The sequence below is a fragment of the Mustela lutreola genome, chromosome 4 (genome assembly GCF_030435805.1).
Source record: "Mustela lutreola isolate mMusLut2 chromosome 4, mMusLut2.pri, whole genome shotgun sequence".
Lineage (NCBI taxonomy): Eukaryota > Metazoa > Chordata > Mammalia > Carnivora > Mustelidae > Mustela > Mustela lutreola.
Genome location: NC_081293.1, coordinates 133,462,605 through 133,479,744, shown reverse-complemented (window position 1 = coordinate 133,479,744; position 17,140 = coordinate 133,462,605). Strand labels below are relative to the sequence as shown.

The 17,140-nt window shown below is 38.9% G+C and overlaps 1 protein-coding gene across 11 annotated transcripts in view; it reads right to left on the bottom strand.

Annotated features, from left to right (window-relative positions):
* The window catches only part of PPP1R9A (protein phosphatase 1 regulatory subunit 9A), a 304,701-nt gene that overhangs the window by 22,924 nt on the left and 264,637 nt on the right, over nucleotides 1-17,140 (bottom strand). For 5 of the 11 annotated variants that reach the window (XM_059171151.1, XM_059171154.1, XM_059171156.1 and 2 more), the window contains 2 exons: nucleotides 12,548-12,705; nucleotides 11,749-12,046 (listed from right to left, as the gene is read on the bottom strand). In XM_059171151.1, the coding sequence (XP_059027134.1) occupies nucleotides 11,749-12,046; nucleotides 12,548-12,705 (456 nt within the window). The remainder of the gene's footprint in view (nucleotides 1-11,748; nucleotides 12,047-12,547; nucleotides 12,706-17,140) is intronic. The other 6 variants (XM_059171159.1, XM_059171160.1, XM_059171161.1 and 3 more) reach the window with 2 other exon arrangements.

The following is a 17,140-nucleotide window of genomic DNA, read 5'->3' as shown; positions in this document are numbered from 1 at the left end:
AGCTACAGGAAACACAGCTATGCTGAGGAACATTCAGTTAAGCCAGGAAAGATCCTGCTGGACAGAGGCCCAATACTCATCAAAAGGAGTTTTATCTTAAAATATACTGGAATGAGCAAAATAAGCAAGAATGAACACAATCAAATAATTCTTTACATTCAAGGCAGGGACCGACATGACTTTCCTTTTGTTCCTTCTCTGGCTCCAACTCTTTGCTTCAAATACCAGACTCTGTCCTCCACACCTGTCCTGCCTTTGGGTTTTGGTGCCTTCTGACAGAAACCCAGCCCACTTCTTACTTAACTCCCAAGTCCAATACAGAAAGAGACCCCTCAGAGTCTGGGAGATTTAGGGGAGGAAGCAAGAGTCAAAGCTTTCTCTTCTGGTCTCTCCCTTAGCTAATGGCCTGTGGCCAGCCCTGGGACAGGTAGAGCATGGGGAGATTTCTTAAGCTGGGGCTCAGCTATAAACCATTTATATCTTTGAAAGGCTTCTCTCAGAGGTTGGGTTGGACTACAACTTGGCTGGCCTCCTGTCATGTGGAAGATGCCAAAATTTCCTCGGTATTTGGAGCTGAATGATCTTTGCCTCTTTGAGTTATGCTGGCTCTCAAGGGCAGCAGCTGCTGGGGGATGGGAACACTCCACATGACGCCAAAAAAGCAATCAGAGGAAAGGCTTTGAGAATGGAGTTCAATGTCAAATGTAGGAGCTGGATTCCACAGGTGGCACTTATTCCTCCTTGGACACAGGAGATAATTCCTACAGCTCTACCTGGAACTATTTAGCAAAGGATGTTGTTCAGCATATGCAGTGATCTGAGATGATTAACAAAGGATGTGTTAAATTTAGTGCATATTTGTGTGTGAAACTACTCCTTCCTAACTGTCTGTTGGTGTCTGTCTCTATCTTTGTAAAATTATAAAAATATTCCAGCAACTTTCTGGCATGGAATGTAGACAGAACAGTGTTACTACAGAAGTGTTTAATTAACCTTGTTAATTAATTTTGCTCCTAATTGTATTTCAGGATAAATTTCTAAATACACACACTACATGAATTATGCACACTGTTCTTATTCAGCAGTTTATGTTCAAAGCTCTGAAGAAGCAGCACGGGAGGTTTACAAACTAAGGAATTTTAGCAATGAGCCCTTCATACTTTCAGTTAACGATACTTGGATTACAACAATCAATCCCTTGGAATGTACATAATGGAACACCAGCGTCAGAAATATGTCCACGTCAAAATCCACTTCTAGCCTCAGATATTAATTATGGATATTTGCATCATTACGCTGGGTGTCTGAATTAAATGGCCACAGATGTGAGGCGTACACTTAAAGAAAATCCACAGACACGGCCCAAACGCCTTCTGAGCTGATTTTGCTAATGGACATTTAAAAAAAAAAAAAAAAAGAAGGCAGGATTTCAATTTCCTTCATAGAAGCTGAAGGGGAAAAGAAAGTGCTGGATTCCTCCAGAGCAATCCCAAAGCAACTCCTAATGGCTAGGACTGTGCGAAGTTTAAAAGTAGACTGCCTAATTATTTTCTGAATTGGAGGTAGCAGGGCGATGTTTTAACGAGTGGTGAGAGGACCAGATGAGACAATGGACATGGAAATGCTCTGTAACCTCTTAGTGTTGCAATTATTTGGACATCTTGGGACTAAAAGCCTGATTCTGCCCATTACAGAGCCTGCTGCTAGGCAACCTCACATCATTATCTCACACATTTGCCAAAGTGTGTTCCAAGGAACACTTAAATGAATGCTTTCGAAAGGCTGAAGAGGCAAGATTAAGGAATAATGCACTTCTCTATTTTAAATCAATCAAATCTACCCACAGTGCACATTAGAATGTCCAGTCTGCACAAAAACCGACACTGGATTGGTATGATTTCAGGAAAAGAAAAAAAAAAAGAGTGACTTGTTTTTGTTTATTTATTTAGCTTTATGTAAAATTTCCATTAGGCTTTCTGAAATCTCTCCAACACTACCCTCAAGAGCAATCAGAAGTCCGAACCCCCAGTTGGGCCGCTGCAGCTCCAGGCTCTGGCGATCCGGCCTTCAGTTTCAAAGCAGTAAACGGTCTCCCTATGGCTACGTGTGATGGCCTTTTCTTGTACTGAACTATCCTTCCTCTCCTGGGCCCCAGACTCTTGACCTCTTCCTCTCCTCTAGGGACTCCCAAATCTGCCCCTAGCCCAGCCTGTCTCTTGAGCTCTCAACCTTCTTCATTAAAAACATGAGTTAAGGGGCGCCTGGGTGGCTCAGTCGGTTAAGCATCTGCCTTTGGCTCAGGTCACGATCCCAGGGTCCCGGTTGGGCTCTGCTCAGTGCAGGGCCTGCTTCTCCCTTTCCCCTCCTGCTTGTGCTCTCTCTCTCTCTCTCTCCATCAAATAAATAAATAAAATCTTTCTTTAAAAAAATGCAAAAAAATCCCTTTAAAAAATTTGTTTTTGCCCTTTATCTCTGACTTCCCAGTGTCTACTAATGACAGGGCCACATTTCCTAAGGTCAGAGGCCCTGCCGTCAAGTTCGGAGTTCCTCACCTCCTTCCCCTGCGTCTAGGCAGCTTACGTTACACAGGCTCTTGCATCGCTCTCTCCCTCAATGTCGACTGCTCCTCCTTCCAGGTCATCCCTCCCCGTGTCTCCTGATTCACCTTCCCCACACCTCATGGGTTTTCTTTCTTTTTTTTTCCCCCCCCTTTTTATTCCTCCGTTCAAACATCTGTGTTTGCCTAGTAATTTGGTGAGGTATTCAAGGCACTTAAATTCTAGAGCTAATGACTTCACCTTCCTATTCAGTTTTAATTGCAACAATTTAACCTGCATAAAACAACTGCTTCACTTCAGGCAGGCTGGGCAGCCCTATTCCTTTCAACCCATCTCATGTATGCCTGTCTCTGCTTCCTTAGCCATCCTTCTCCCCCCAAGTCCTTCGATGGTCCCTCGAATTGTCAAGTCTTAATTTACCAATCACAGCTGGAGGTATGAAAAAATTTACTATTTAGAATGTATAAAGACCTAATGCAATATGTTAATAACAAAAAAAAAAATCCTGTAAAGATTTTGCAAAGCCAGTTCTATTTGCCAGGACATTAATTCAGCGAATACTTTTGAAGGCATGTTTTGTGTCAGGCAGTGTGCTAATAGCCACATATAAACTTAGAATCTCTAGAAATCATAGGTAGAAAGCTTATAGTACTTAATTTACTCCTCTCAACCTTGTCTGGACAAAGGTCTACTGCTATGGAAGTCTAGAAACCAAAACGTTATTATTAGGTTACTCAAAGAGTAAGCATGAGAAAAATATTGTCATGCTTTCTATGGTCACTTAACTTGTCTTACAAACCTCTGGAAATAATCTTACACTTCCTCTTGCTTTAACTGAAATGGGGTTAGATGTTTATCATTTATCAGCTACCATGGGGCTCTTTCTATCCCACTTCCACTGAGGTTCCTCAAATATGACAACAAAATGATGATTTGTGAATGTGGTATCAACACAATTTTGAAAACAGCCAACTTCAATTAGTTGTTCAGTAATACCAGCACATTGTTAGCCTTGAAACTGCAGGCAAGTACAGCCGTAAATTAATTATTACCTTGTAGTAACTTAAACAACCAAAAATAATGGCATATTATTTTTTAAAAATCTAGATAAATGGCAACCAGGGACTAAGACATGTTCAGAGTTTACCCAGCAATGATGAGTAGAAGGAAATGAATGCCTAGACCAGGGGCCAGCAAGTTTTTCTGTAAAGCCAGATAACAAATATTTGAGATTTGAGGCTATACAGTTGGTCATATCTCCGCAGCTCTGCTTATTGTGGCATGGGTGTAGACAGGTTATAGATAAATGAGTGTGGCTGTGTTCCAATAAGACTTTACTTATAATAACACATGGCAGCCAGATTTGGTTTGATGACCTTCATTGGCTATCTGGAGAGACCTCCTGCATTGGTTACCAAAGAAAATTATGAAGCACCAATTACATGCCATACTCTTTGCTGGGGACCAAGAATATGAAGATGAAAAGATGAACGAGAAGCAACAGTGTGAAAATTTCTGTGGGATCAGAGAGAAGAGAATAATTCACTCTGCCTGGGAATGGGGAGAGTGTACGGACAGTCCACTAAAGGAGATGAGATTTAACCTGGGTTTGAAGAAGAACAGAATTTCCGTGGAGTGAAGTGTTAGGCAAGAATGTAAACATGAAGTCTTGCTGACCTAGTTCACTCTAGCTCCTCTAAAGATGAGCCAATGAGTCCTAAGAACCTCACATGTGAATAAACACACCAACATACGGAAGGAAATAAGGTTAACCATACCTGACCTCTGCTGGGTCCAGCTCTGAATAGATTAATCTCACACCGCCAGGGACTCAAGAATTTTATAGGATGTTATTCCTCAAATTGGATTTGGAGGACAGAGAAGGTAGATCTGACTCTGTTAATCCATACTGTATCATCTCCTGCAATGTCATAACATTTTAGCAATACTGGGGTCTGCATCTTGGGAGGTAGGGAGGGAGAGTCCTGGAGGGACACAAAAGTGCCCAAATAGCAGGGGTGCTGCCATGCAACCGGCCATTCATCTGTCAGTCCAGCTGAACGAGCATATTCCATACACACATCCAGGTAATTTAACTACCGTTTTATGCCGGTTGAGTAGCTTTCTGATTTATGAACCCACCAACCCATGGGAGAGAGAACAGAACATATGAAGGATGCTGGGTATTATGTCAGGTGTACCTCCCAAACTAAATCAGAAAAATAAGTATTTTGGCCTAGAAATCACTGTTTTCTAAGTTATAAGAGCAAGAATCAGCCACTTTGGACTTGATTAAATCTGAACTGTATTACTGAGTTTCTGGACTTAGAAAACTGAAGGGCTAGACCTTTGACTTTTGAGGTACCAATTGGTAATGGGCTGCTGACTGACAGTCAGTTAACTAAAGGTCTCTTTGATGTCTTTCCAGGTGTTACAGAGCCTGAGACCGGAAAGCAAGAGAGAATAGGGCCTTCCCAGTCACTGATGATGGTGGGGTATCAGAAACAAGATGTTACAAAACCAACTGGCAATGACAAAGAGAGAGAGAGAGGGAGGGAGAGAGAGAAGAGGCAGACAGACTGACTCTAGTCAGCAAACTCCTTGAGGGTAAAGATGGAATCTTGTCAGTTCTCATACATTTAACCCTTAGCACAACGCCTGACTCAGAGTAACTGCTCAATAACTATTTGTTTAATAAATACATAAATGAATGGATTAATGTCAATGAAGAGGGAAGGCAATGAAAGCTCTTCAAGGCTGGAAACTTTTTACTGGGAAAGAAAAGAATGTGAGGCACTCTTGTATCTGAGTGGCTACTGTATTAGTAGCTGACTATTGATAAAGTTCATATTTTATCAAAGCTCAATGCACTGCTTCTTCCCTGCTCCCCAGAAAGACAATCAGCCCAGGAAGACTGAAGAGGGTTAAAGCCCAAGTTACTTAGTTTCTGGAGAAGAAGCTACCCATCTTCTATCTCGGTTCCTGCTTACTTCCACTGAGAGCTTAATTTCAAAAAAGGAAGAGTTGCAAATAAGGGAGGCATTGGGGAAAGGGTGGAATTCTCACATGTGACTCCTACATTGCTTTTCGTAGACTGCGGAGCACAATGCAAATCCACGTACTACTTCTCCCATCTGGGAGGAAACATCTGCTGACTTTAAAGAAGCATTAAAAAAAAAATTAGAAGTAAAAGAGAGACCTAATCTAGATAATATTCTGCCACCTAAAAAAATCGGGGGGCCATATCTCATGCGTGAGTGATCCACTCTCCTTGACTATAATGTAACTTCTCTCAAATAGCTAGTTATGTCTGATAAACTCAAACAGCAGACCACAGAGTATTAACCTCTATCTCCAAAATACATGTGTCTGTTGTTTGGTCTTCTTATGGACCAATTAAGATCTATATGTAGTTTTCCAAAGAGATGATAGAGGGCTTACCACAAAACAGCACTATAAAAAAGTGCTATTTGAATCCATGTTTGAGTGAATAAATGAGAGTTTTTGAAGTCTTTAATTCTTTTGAAAGTAGGTTAATATCAACCATGCAAGTCCTCCATCAACTTGAGAACTACCTTTGATGAATTAGTAGGCTCGACATATCTTCTTTTGCTTCTACTAGCATTTTTTTTTTTTTTTTTTTAGTTTCTAAGTACATAATTTTTATCCCAAAACTCCTAGAAGAGCTGTGCTTAAGACCAGTCTGTGGAAGGCAATTCCAGCAATGAATAGGCTTAGGGAATGAAACTAAAGGGAAAAGATCAAGAATAAAGCTATGGTGCTTCCCAAGAGTTAAAAACAGGTTGAGTCCCCCAAATCAAATGTATTTCTATGTTCACGATGTATTTTTAGAAAGATTATAATTTTTGATTGGGTAGAGACAGATGGGTATGCACTTTTCAAAAATACAGTCATGTACAGTCACACCTGCAAGGTATGAGTGTATCTCACATCACTGCTGGCACTAGTTGTCAGAATTATTATTATTATTTTTTAAGATTTATTTATTTGACAGAGAGAGAGTACAAACAAGGGGAACAGCAGGCAGAGGAAGAAGCAGGCTCCCCCTCAAGCAGGGAGCCTGATGTAGGTAGGGTTCGATCCCAGGACCCCAAGATCATGAATTGAGTTGAAGGCAGATGCCTCACCAACAGAGCCACTCAGGCGTCCCTAGCTCATGAATTCTTTAAAACTTTGGCAATCCAGTGGTATCTAATTTAAGTGATCACTTCTCTGATCATTAGTGAGCCTGATCATCTTTTCCTATAAGCAATACAAATTTTCTCTTCAGTGAACCAAGTTTATTTCTTTTGCCAATTTTTGACTTTTTAAAAATTCCTTGAAGCTACCTGTATATTAAAGTCCATCAATTAATTTTCTATTTTCTAATTTCTATATGGGGTCCTTTATTATGCTTATTGACTACTGTAACCAAGAGTATTTATTAGATAATTGTAGAGAATGAAAAAAAAACAATAAAGCCAACACCCATTTCATTTATTCCTCGCAACCCTCACCAGTTTCTACCTACAAAGTCCCTAGTATGTCCTTCCATATTCCAGTTCCTGGACAGTCCCCACCAAGTAACTGACTTTTGTCATTCCCACTTACAACCTCAGCATTTTGTCTGTATCTCTAAGTAACTCACTTTTTAACACTATCTAAATAGAACCACCGTGATTCTTCTACAATTTGGTTTATTCTCTCAATGTCTCGCTCCAGAGATTCACGCCTGTTGTCATGTTTCAGTGTGGTTCATTCATTTTCCTTGCTGCACAGATTCATCCTATGAATATACTACAATTCATTTAACTATTTTACTAGTGATTATTCCAGGAGTTATCAGCTTTTAGGTTTTTCCAGTTGTTTGTTGTTGCTTTTGATCACACAGTAGGGCTGCTATGAATACTCCTGTACATGAATCTCAGTAGACAAGCATAGGACCTTGTTGGGTCAAGGGCATGCACACTTTCGCCCTTACTAGGTCAATGCTAAATTGTTTCCAAAGAGCTTGCCCCAATTCACACTTCCACCTGCAAGATGAAAACTCTTCCGTCTTTGGTTGTTTCACATAGTTTCCAGCATTTGGTAACATCAGACTTTAATATTTATGGCAATGTGGTAGGTACAAAATGGTATCTCATCTGGTTTGTCTCATACTTTTCTGATTACTAATGCAGTTGAACATCTTTCATAAATATTTTGGCCTTTTGGTTTTCATTTTCTATGAAGTGCCTGTTCAAGACATTATATATTATCTCCTGTATCATTTGTCCTTTCCAGGTGATTTATACAAGTTATTTACATAATCTAGTCGCTAACTTCATGTTAGTTACACAGACAGGTAATATCTTCTCCACTTTCGTGGGATTCTTTGTTGTGTGTTTGAGAAACGAAGTTCCTAATTTTAATATCATCTGATGTTATTAATCTTTTCTTTTTTTTTTCCTTTGTGTCTTGTTTAAGAAACCCTTGTCTACCCAAAGTCACAAAAATATTCTATACAGTCTTTTAAAAGTTAAATAGTTTGTATTTTCCAGTTACTTTCCAGTTAAGTCTTAAATCCAACTTGAATAGGTTGTTTTGCAATGTATGGGGGGGTATCTAATGTAATTTTTAAAAATACGGATAACCAGCTGTCCCAAAGCAATTTGTAAAAAACCTCCATTCTTTCTCCATGGATCCACCCACCAGCTGTCATAAAATAAGGTACACACACACACACACACACACACGAGTCTCAGGTATTCCTAGCCATTTTTCCTTTCTTATAAATTTAGGATCAGCTTATCAAGTTCCACAAAAATATCTGTTGTAGAAAATCTTTAGATCAGTATAGACAAAAATGACATTCCTTTCTACCACTCAGTTTTTTTTTTTTTAAGATTTTATTTATTTACTTGACAGAGAGAGATCACAAGTAGGCAGAGAGGCAGGCAGAGAGAGAGAGAGGAGGAAGCAGGCTCCCCGCTGAGCAGAGAGCCTGATGTGGGGCTCGATCCCAGGACCCTGAGATCACGACCCGAGCCGAAGGCAGCGGCTTAACCCCCTGAGCCACCCGGGCGCCCCCCACTCAGTTTTTTTTAAAAGATAAAAAAAATTTATAGTGAACAAATGTATATCCACTACCTATATTCTACAATTTCCACTTTACTACAATTTGCTTTATCATATAGCCGTCCCTCTAGTCATCCATTAATCCATTAATTTTCAAATGCCTTTCAAAGTAAGTTGTAGACGCTTTACCGTTACACTCATGAAGATATTAATTTCATATATTTATTTTATATCTGGCCACTTAATCTTCTAGATGAATATTCATATAATCCTTAAATAAAGATACTTTTGTCTTTATATTTCAAATTTATACTTATTATTTGATGTTCTTTTATCTTCCTGCAATTAGAAAAGTCTCAAAAACAGACTTGAAAATCCTGGTGGTAGTTGGCATTCATGTCTTATTCCTAATTCTTATGCAAATGGTTTAAGATTCACTATTTAGTAGTTGATTGCTGGTAAGTAACCAATCATATTCAGAAAATTTTTTCTAATTCCACTTTTACTTTAACAAGTTTTTACTGAAAATGTCTGAAGAATTATACCAAATGCCTCTCGACTTCCATTAATACTATAACACTTTACCTTTCCTTGGTTGATATGATGATTTATATTGTTAGATTTTCTAATGTCAAACTATTCTTACATTTTCAGAATCAATACTACTACCTGATTATGGAATATAATTAACTTGCACTCCTGGATTCAACTGATTAGCATCATAGTTGAAATGAAGCTACATGCATAAGATTTCCTTTTTCCACACTGGCTTTACTAGTTTTTAGGATACCAGCTACTTGAATAAATGATAAACACCCTACCTGGGATAACGAGCATAAAATAGAGCCTATCTGTTTTTGTTTTTGTTTCTGTTTTAATAGGTTAGGCAGAATTCAGTTATAAAATCACCTGGCTCTAGTAACTTTCTAAATGGAAGTGCTTATAAAAACCTATTTCATGGTTCTGTGATTATTGATTTATCCAAGTTTTCCTCTTAGACAATTTGAATAGACTAATTTTGTAGAGAACTCCATTTCCTTTAGGTTTTTAAATCTACTGAGTTCACATACTATCTGTAAAAAAAAAAATTCTTTTAATCTCCGTATCTCCTTTATTTCCAATGCCACATTTTTTTGTGTGTTTGTTTCTCTATTTTCTTCTTACTGTGTCCTTCCAAGCGGCTCTTCACTTTTAGCTAGAATAATCTGCACACTGTTACAATATTTTGGGGGGAGACGGAAATTGAGAATGGGTTTTTCAAGATGGGATTGGGAGAGAGACAAACCATAAGAGACTCTTAATCTTCACAAAACAAACTGGGGATTGCCGGGATAAGGGGGTTCAGGAGAGGGTGGTGGGGTTATGACATTGAGGAGGGTATGTGCTATGGTGAGTGCTATGAAGTGTGTAAACCTGACGATTCACAGACTTGTATCCCTGGGACTAATAATACATTATATGTTAATAAAAAAATAAAAATTAAAAAAAAGAATGGGTTTTTCATTTCATTAAAAATTAAATTCAGCTTATATCTCTTACCTGCTCCTATTTCTACGTTTTCCCCTACCTTTTAATTGTTCTGTTCCTATTAGTTTGAATATTTATTTATTTTCAGTCTTTATTTTTAATAATAAAGGAATTTAAAGCTATACATTTTCTCTTGAGCACAATATACTCTGACTACCAATTCGACTTTTGAAAATGTATTCTAAAGAAGTAAAAGTGTCCAGTATATGAGAATATACAAATGCTGAGGCACCTGGGTGGCTTAGTCCTTAAAGTGTCTGCCTTTGGCTCAGGTCATGATCCCAGAGCCCTGGGATCCAGCCCTTGGGCTCCCTGCTTGGCAGAAAGCCTGCTTCTCATTCTCCCACTCCCCCTGCTTGTGTTCCCTCTCTCTCTATCAAATAAATAAAAATTTAAAAAATATACAAATGCTTCTTTCAAAGTGGTAAGCAAACAAGCAATATATAAAAAGAAATCTAGAAGATAGCCTAAATGTCCACCAATATCAGAATAGTTGTCTCAGTTATATTATAAGCTCTCTCTATATAAGAGTCTCATATCATTTAATTTGGGTATATTGCCTTAGAGGGATGTCCATAAAATATTATTATGTATAAAACAAAACTGCAGAGTCATGTGACTTGTATGATTCATTTTTGTAAAAAAAAAAAGACACAAAATAAAGCGCAAGCATATTAAAAAGTACTTTCGTTTTTACATCTACACACACACACACACACACACACACGCACGTGCGCTCTCATGCAAATACACGTAATATATACTTACTTGTATTTCAGATGTGACCGATAATATAACCAACTTTACTTGGTTACTATAAGGAGACACATCAGACATAGTAGGAAAAGAATGAACCTAATCTTTACACATCTCTGTATCATTTAACTTATTGAGTGAGAATTTATTTCTTCTGTAAATTAAAATGATGATAGTCTATTGATATGACTATGAAATTCTGGTATTAATTCTAGGAGCTTATTTTAAAATTTAATTGATTAATCTCTCTGTATTATCTTTATCATAGCTTTCCTGTCACAATTTGTGTAATACATCATTACTGTGAAAATTTCTTCTAAATAAAAACCAATTAATGGTTTAAAACTTATACTGCTTCATCTTCACACACACACACACACACACACACACACACACCACATATGTGTATAAATATGTATATGTGTATATGTAATGTATTTTTATAGATACTATATACATACATATTTTTACATATATATTATATACACTTCTTTTCCCCCAAAGTGAGTATGTTAAGTGTTCATTAAAACTCTGGGCTGCTACTCTACAAAATCTCTAGTAGGCCTCCTGAAGAATTTCCTTCAATAGTAGTAAACTTGTGGACAGCGAAAGAAGTAAAAATGCTAACCTGGTAGGAAAAGGTAAATAAATAAACAAACAAATAAATAAGATGGGAGAGTCATGGGCTCTTATCCCACAACATAAAAAGAAAGCAATATTAATTATTAGGTGTGAGAAGACAAAGGATTTACGACTATGACCAAAAAAAGCTGTTCTTCTATTGTACAAATCAAGGAGTTAGTGAAGATAGACAAAACAAAATCAAAACAACAACAAAAATCAACAGTACCTTTTTCTTGTGGTGTTTTCTTGGTGGTGGCTTGATGGTGGTATGGAGATTCTTCCATATCATGATCAGATTTTGAAGGAGAGGAGAGTGAAGTGTCTCCCCAAATAAGGGAGGAAGGCTCCTTTTCTGGGCTCAGTGGTCCCTCTGGAAATTCAGCTATGTGGTCAGATGAGAAGGGCACACTGCCAGCCACTGGAGTGAGGGATGGAGTACCAGAATCTGATTCTGGAGAAGTTCTCAAACCCTTGGGCAGAAGTGATTTGGAAATGTGCGTGTGGTTATAGAAACTGTTTGAAGGCTGTTGGTATAAGAGATTATAAAGGAGGTTATGCTGCTGAGCATCAGCTCCAGGAATACTTACTTTGAAATCAGACCAAACTTTTTTAGTAAAAAATTTTCCCTTGAAAACCAATTTTTTTGTGGGTTTACAGATGAGACTGCATAGTTTATAACAATTCAGCATATTACCATTGTAGCTAAAACAGACACCTAAGACATATAGAAACAATTACTTGTACATTCCTTATTTCCCACTAGGTAAAATCAACAACTGAATATAAAAACACCATCACGAAATATGACAATAGGGATAATGTCTTGGGTTAGTTCATTGAATGAGTACAGAAATAAGCTGAATTACAATTTATCGAGTTGAGCAAGAATTTAGGAGACAAAACAGTGAACTACTCCAGCTGTTTCCATCTAGAGCATAGAATCTGGCTGCAGAAAAATCATCTTCAAAAAGCTGTAGGAACAAGGAGACAGCTCGACACTGCAAGTCAGAAATCAGTCAGCTCACCTTCCGCTCCAGACTGTCTTCCCCATCTGTTGAACTGACACTATCATAGAGTCTTGTCCTAGAGGGCCTCTGGCGTCTGTTCTTCACAGAGAGCTGGGCTCGGGTTTTCAGTGCTTTTGAATCCAGGCGCTCTGTCTCTGGGACTGCCTCATTCAAGTCTAAGGAAAGAATAAAGCAAAATAATCGGTGAGGGAACCTTTGGAGAGGATTGTCAAAGAGACCACAGGCCCTGATAACAAAAATCTTAAGGTTATCATTAACATCGGGAAAAAAATCGGTGGCAACCATGCCAGCCTGTCTGATATCCCCTGGGTAACAAACAGGTCTGTGAGATTTAGGAGAAATGTACAAAGCCTAATGGAAGAAACCAACACCAAAGGTGACCAAGGCAACAAAAGAAATCGGACATTCAAAGAGCCAGCGTGGTCCTCTGTGGTCTGCCTCTTACTACCTTTAATTTTGTGGCCCTAAGTCCAAGTCAGGACTCCAAGTCACCATTCCAAAAGGGAGAAGGAAAGGTTACCCATTGATTTATGTAGGCGTTGGATGAGGAAAAGTTCTCCTTTGGTTGAATTTATCTGGAATCCTGCTCCTTAAAAAAATGTAGTTTGATCATTAATCCTGTTTTATCTTTTTAGAATGGCAGTCATTATATGAAGTCATAATGTTCACAGAATTAATTAAGTGCTTCTGGATTTAAATTATTAAAAATAAAGCTTATAACTGAGTTGCAGAAAATTAATGTGTACTGATATTAATGGAATAAAACAATTCCTTACAGTAGCATTACTGGAGGAAATACCTTTTCACAGTGTTATTACGAAGGTGTGCCCTAAATATATTATAAAAGCAGAACAAGGAAGCATCTCAGGTTGTGCCTCTCTTACCTATGGAACTTTGCATTTGTCTAACAAATTATATTAAACATATTTTCCCTAGGAGATACATCCACTGAGTGACAATATTTACGAAAGGTTCTGACTCTTCATTTCCTGTATTTGAAAGAAAAGTGAATATTCAAAAAAGTCAGACTATTCAGGTATTTATAAAGGACAGCTAAATATTTTCTAATTAGTCATCTCTTCATTGTTTACATGTCAATGGAAGAAAAATAATCTCCTTGATCACTTTAATTTCTTCCTTTCAATAAAATCTAAACCTGCAGCTGCCGATTAAGAGTTCATTAGTTGTGATAATTGGGAGATAATCAACCTTACAAGCTCTTGTTTACATATAAAATGTGGGAACACCACATAGATGAAAGCAATAATATAATTAGACAGACTGTCATACAAGCCTGTTTCACAGTTTATCTATCTTGTATGTGGACTGTATCTTCTGTAACACAAAGCAATCATGCACACCGTCTCATGTGTTCCTCACAAACCCATGCGACAGAGCCACCAAGTTATGTTTTATCCTCTCCAGAAGTTGAGAGAACTTGAGTAATTCGCTCTCATCTGCATGGCTGGTGATGAGCTGCCATGATTTTTCTTGTTTTTTGACTCTCAGGCTACTAGTCTGTGCCCTCCAAATTGAGCTAGGGTTAAACAAGTTATTAGAAAAAGAATTTTCCTGCCATTACAGTTCAAATGTTTTTCGTTGCAAAATCACATATAATGTGACTAATCTAGGAAATACATTTCTCCAATTGGCTACATATAGAATATACTTATTTATCTTCCACATATGTGTAAGAAAGCAAAAAAGGAAGACATGTTGAAAACTATAGAAAAAATTAATTCTTGGATTTCTTATTCGGTTGCTTTGTAACAGTGTTGGTTACTGGGTGATAAGAAGACTCAAGGAGGAAGCTTGTTCTCCTTTTGTTAACATGGCTCCTTTTGCAACAGAATCCTGGCCCTGGAGGACCCAATGTAGCACCCAACATCCAGAAATGCAGAAGCTACTCCACCACTAGGCACTGAAGAAATAAAGTAAGGGAACATGAGAGCTACTTATTAGCAGGGTTTCAAGGGCAGGGAATTATTCTGGGACTTCCAGCTCTGTTACAATTCATGAATTTGCCTGATACTCATATCCAACCACTTCCAAAGAGCAGTCTAGAACACCCTGCTTTATTATCAGCTAGCACTAGGTAGGCATATGGAATTACATCTATCAAAGATGAAGTCAGCTGGAAAAGAAGCACTTTAAGTCCACTGTCCAAGTGGCCAACAACGCACTGCATCCAATCGAGGATTTTTGAGGGCCAGAACACGAGGCTTTTAGCAGTGCTTCATGAATTACCAATCAGCAATTTATATATTCCATCCCGAGAATGAATGTTTTTTAAGTAAAGAGCCAGAAAAATGGAGTGGAGTGGAGAACTTTCACTTCAACCACAGCAAGTCTGGAGCTAGCAAGCTACTTCGCCCTCAGGAGTGTTAGAGGAGGTGTGAGCGAGAGAAGGAAACTGTGTATAGGACTTACGTGGTTGGGTAACCAGAAGCTATCTTTTTCTATCATGTTGTTCAAGAATCAGAATATTGCAGCTCAAAAGAACCTTAGGGATTCTATCTCCGCTTTCCTTTCCACTTAGGAAAAACAAGGCTCAAAGAAGATTACTGTTTACTAACTGCGTCACACAGCTAATCTGTGGATGAGACAGGATAGAGCTCAGTCCTCAGAAGCCTGTTCTCTTGGGGCGCCTGGGTGGCTCAGTTGGTTAATCACCAGACTCTTGATTTCACCTCGGGTCATCATCTCAGGGTCCTGGGATCCAGCCCTGTGCCAGGCTCTGTGCTCAGCACAGAGTCTGCTTCTCCCTCTCCTTCTGGTCCTCCCCCTGCTTGCTCTCTCTCTCTCTCTCAAATAAACAAATAAAATCTTAAAAAAAAAAAAAAAAAAGTGCTATCAGCCTTCTGGAAGGTCATTTGCAACTCTGAAAGTAAACTTCACAAGTAACCTTGTGCCGTCATAGAGTCTTTCTTTGTTTTAGTCTTACTTTATGTTCCAAACAAAAATACAGGTCAGGTTCTAACTTTGCAAATCTCCAGAAGTATATAGTATCTTAGAGAGAAACCTGAGGGATTTTATTTGGTTTTATGTTTATCCAAGGAGTAAAATTCTTACATCAAAAACTTAGCTGGCAGGGCACCTGGGTGGCTCCGTCTTCAAGCATCTGCCTTAGGATTGAGCCCTGTATTGAGCTCCCTGCTCTGTGGGAAGCCTGCTTCTCCCTCTCCCTCTGCTGCTCCCCCTGCTTGTGTACCCTCTGTCGCTGTCTTTCTCTTTCTCTGTCAAATAAATAAATAAAATCTTTTTTAAAAAAATTAGCTGTCAGTTTTGAGGATGACAATGTGGCAGAAGAAACCCAACCGGCTCCATATGGCTAAGTCATACGCTACTGAATGAAAGGGCTTAGGTGGCCATGTTCTCTCACTGTCATTCACTCTCAACAGAGACCTTAATCAATAACCTAACACTGCTTTTATAAAGCCAAGACCTGGGTTCTTCCTCTACCCCTTCTCTCCAGCTGTTGTGTTCTGTTGTCCATAAGAATCCAAGGGAAATTTCCTTTCCATTTCTCCTTCCCTTCTCTATTCCTTTTTTTCAGACCCTCTAGTCTCTGGGGGGGGGGGGGCGGGGGAGCCTAACTCTGACTCAAATGCAGCTAGAAATAAAAAAGATGGGCAGACTGGAGTGGGCTAACAAATACAGACAGACAAACAGCAAAGATAATGAAGTGACTCATGACAGCGGTGCTGTGTGGGTGGGACTCGACCTCTGTACCTGCCTTTTAAGATCAGCTTCAATATTGCTTCAAATTGCATCCTTGAAAAGAATTTAATGGATTCGATTATGATTTTAGCAGCTATTATGAAAAATGTTCTGTGAAATTAGGATGTTATATATCCTATCACACAGCAACAAGTTCCCTCCAGTAAGGCTGTGAGTCATTCCGTTTTTTCACTAGGTTGACGTTATTTTTGACGTAAATGGAACGCTGCCCACAGATCAGACAGAGATGGCCAGGGAAGGAGGGAATGGGGCAGCATGACATGGGGGCTGCTCTGCATTCTTAAGGGCACTATTCTCCTCAAAAACAGTCCTGCCTCTATGATCTCACTTATGCTGTTATCAACTACAGTGCTGAGCACTTGGTGTCAATTTAAAATTTGAACAGTAGCCGTTGATCACTCACAGTCACTGCACCTTCACATAAGATGGGCCTGCAGGTTTGGGGGTTGCTCTGCCCTGCGTTCAGGGGTAGATTTATGCATCTCAGAGAGGTGGTAAAAACTGTTACCATGACAGTGATCTGTAGTTAAGTCTCCCTCAAACAGAATCCAGATCGGCGGCTCCAGTCACTAAACTGGGCAATTTCTCTAACCTCTCTGTCCCTTAGCATCCGCAACTGCAAAATGGGCACGATGGTAACATAGCACTGAGAGTGGTGACATAGCCGTGAGGACCAAATGCATTCATCGATATGCAATGCTTTGAAGAGCCAACGGTTACGGCAGCACTCAACGCGGGCACTTACTGACGTGGAAAGGTTAGCAAGATAGTCTCACATGACTAAAGCAAGCTGCAGAACCACATGTACCTTCATTTTAAATATTTTTATAATTTTATAATTTATAATTG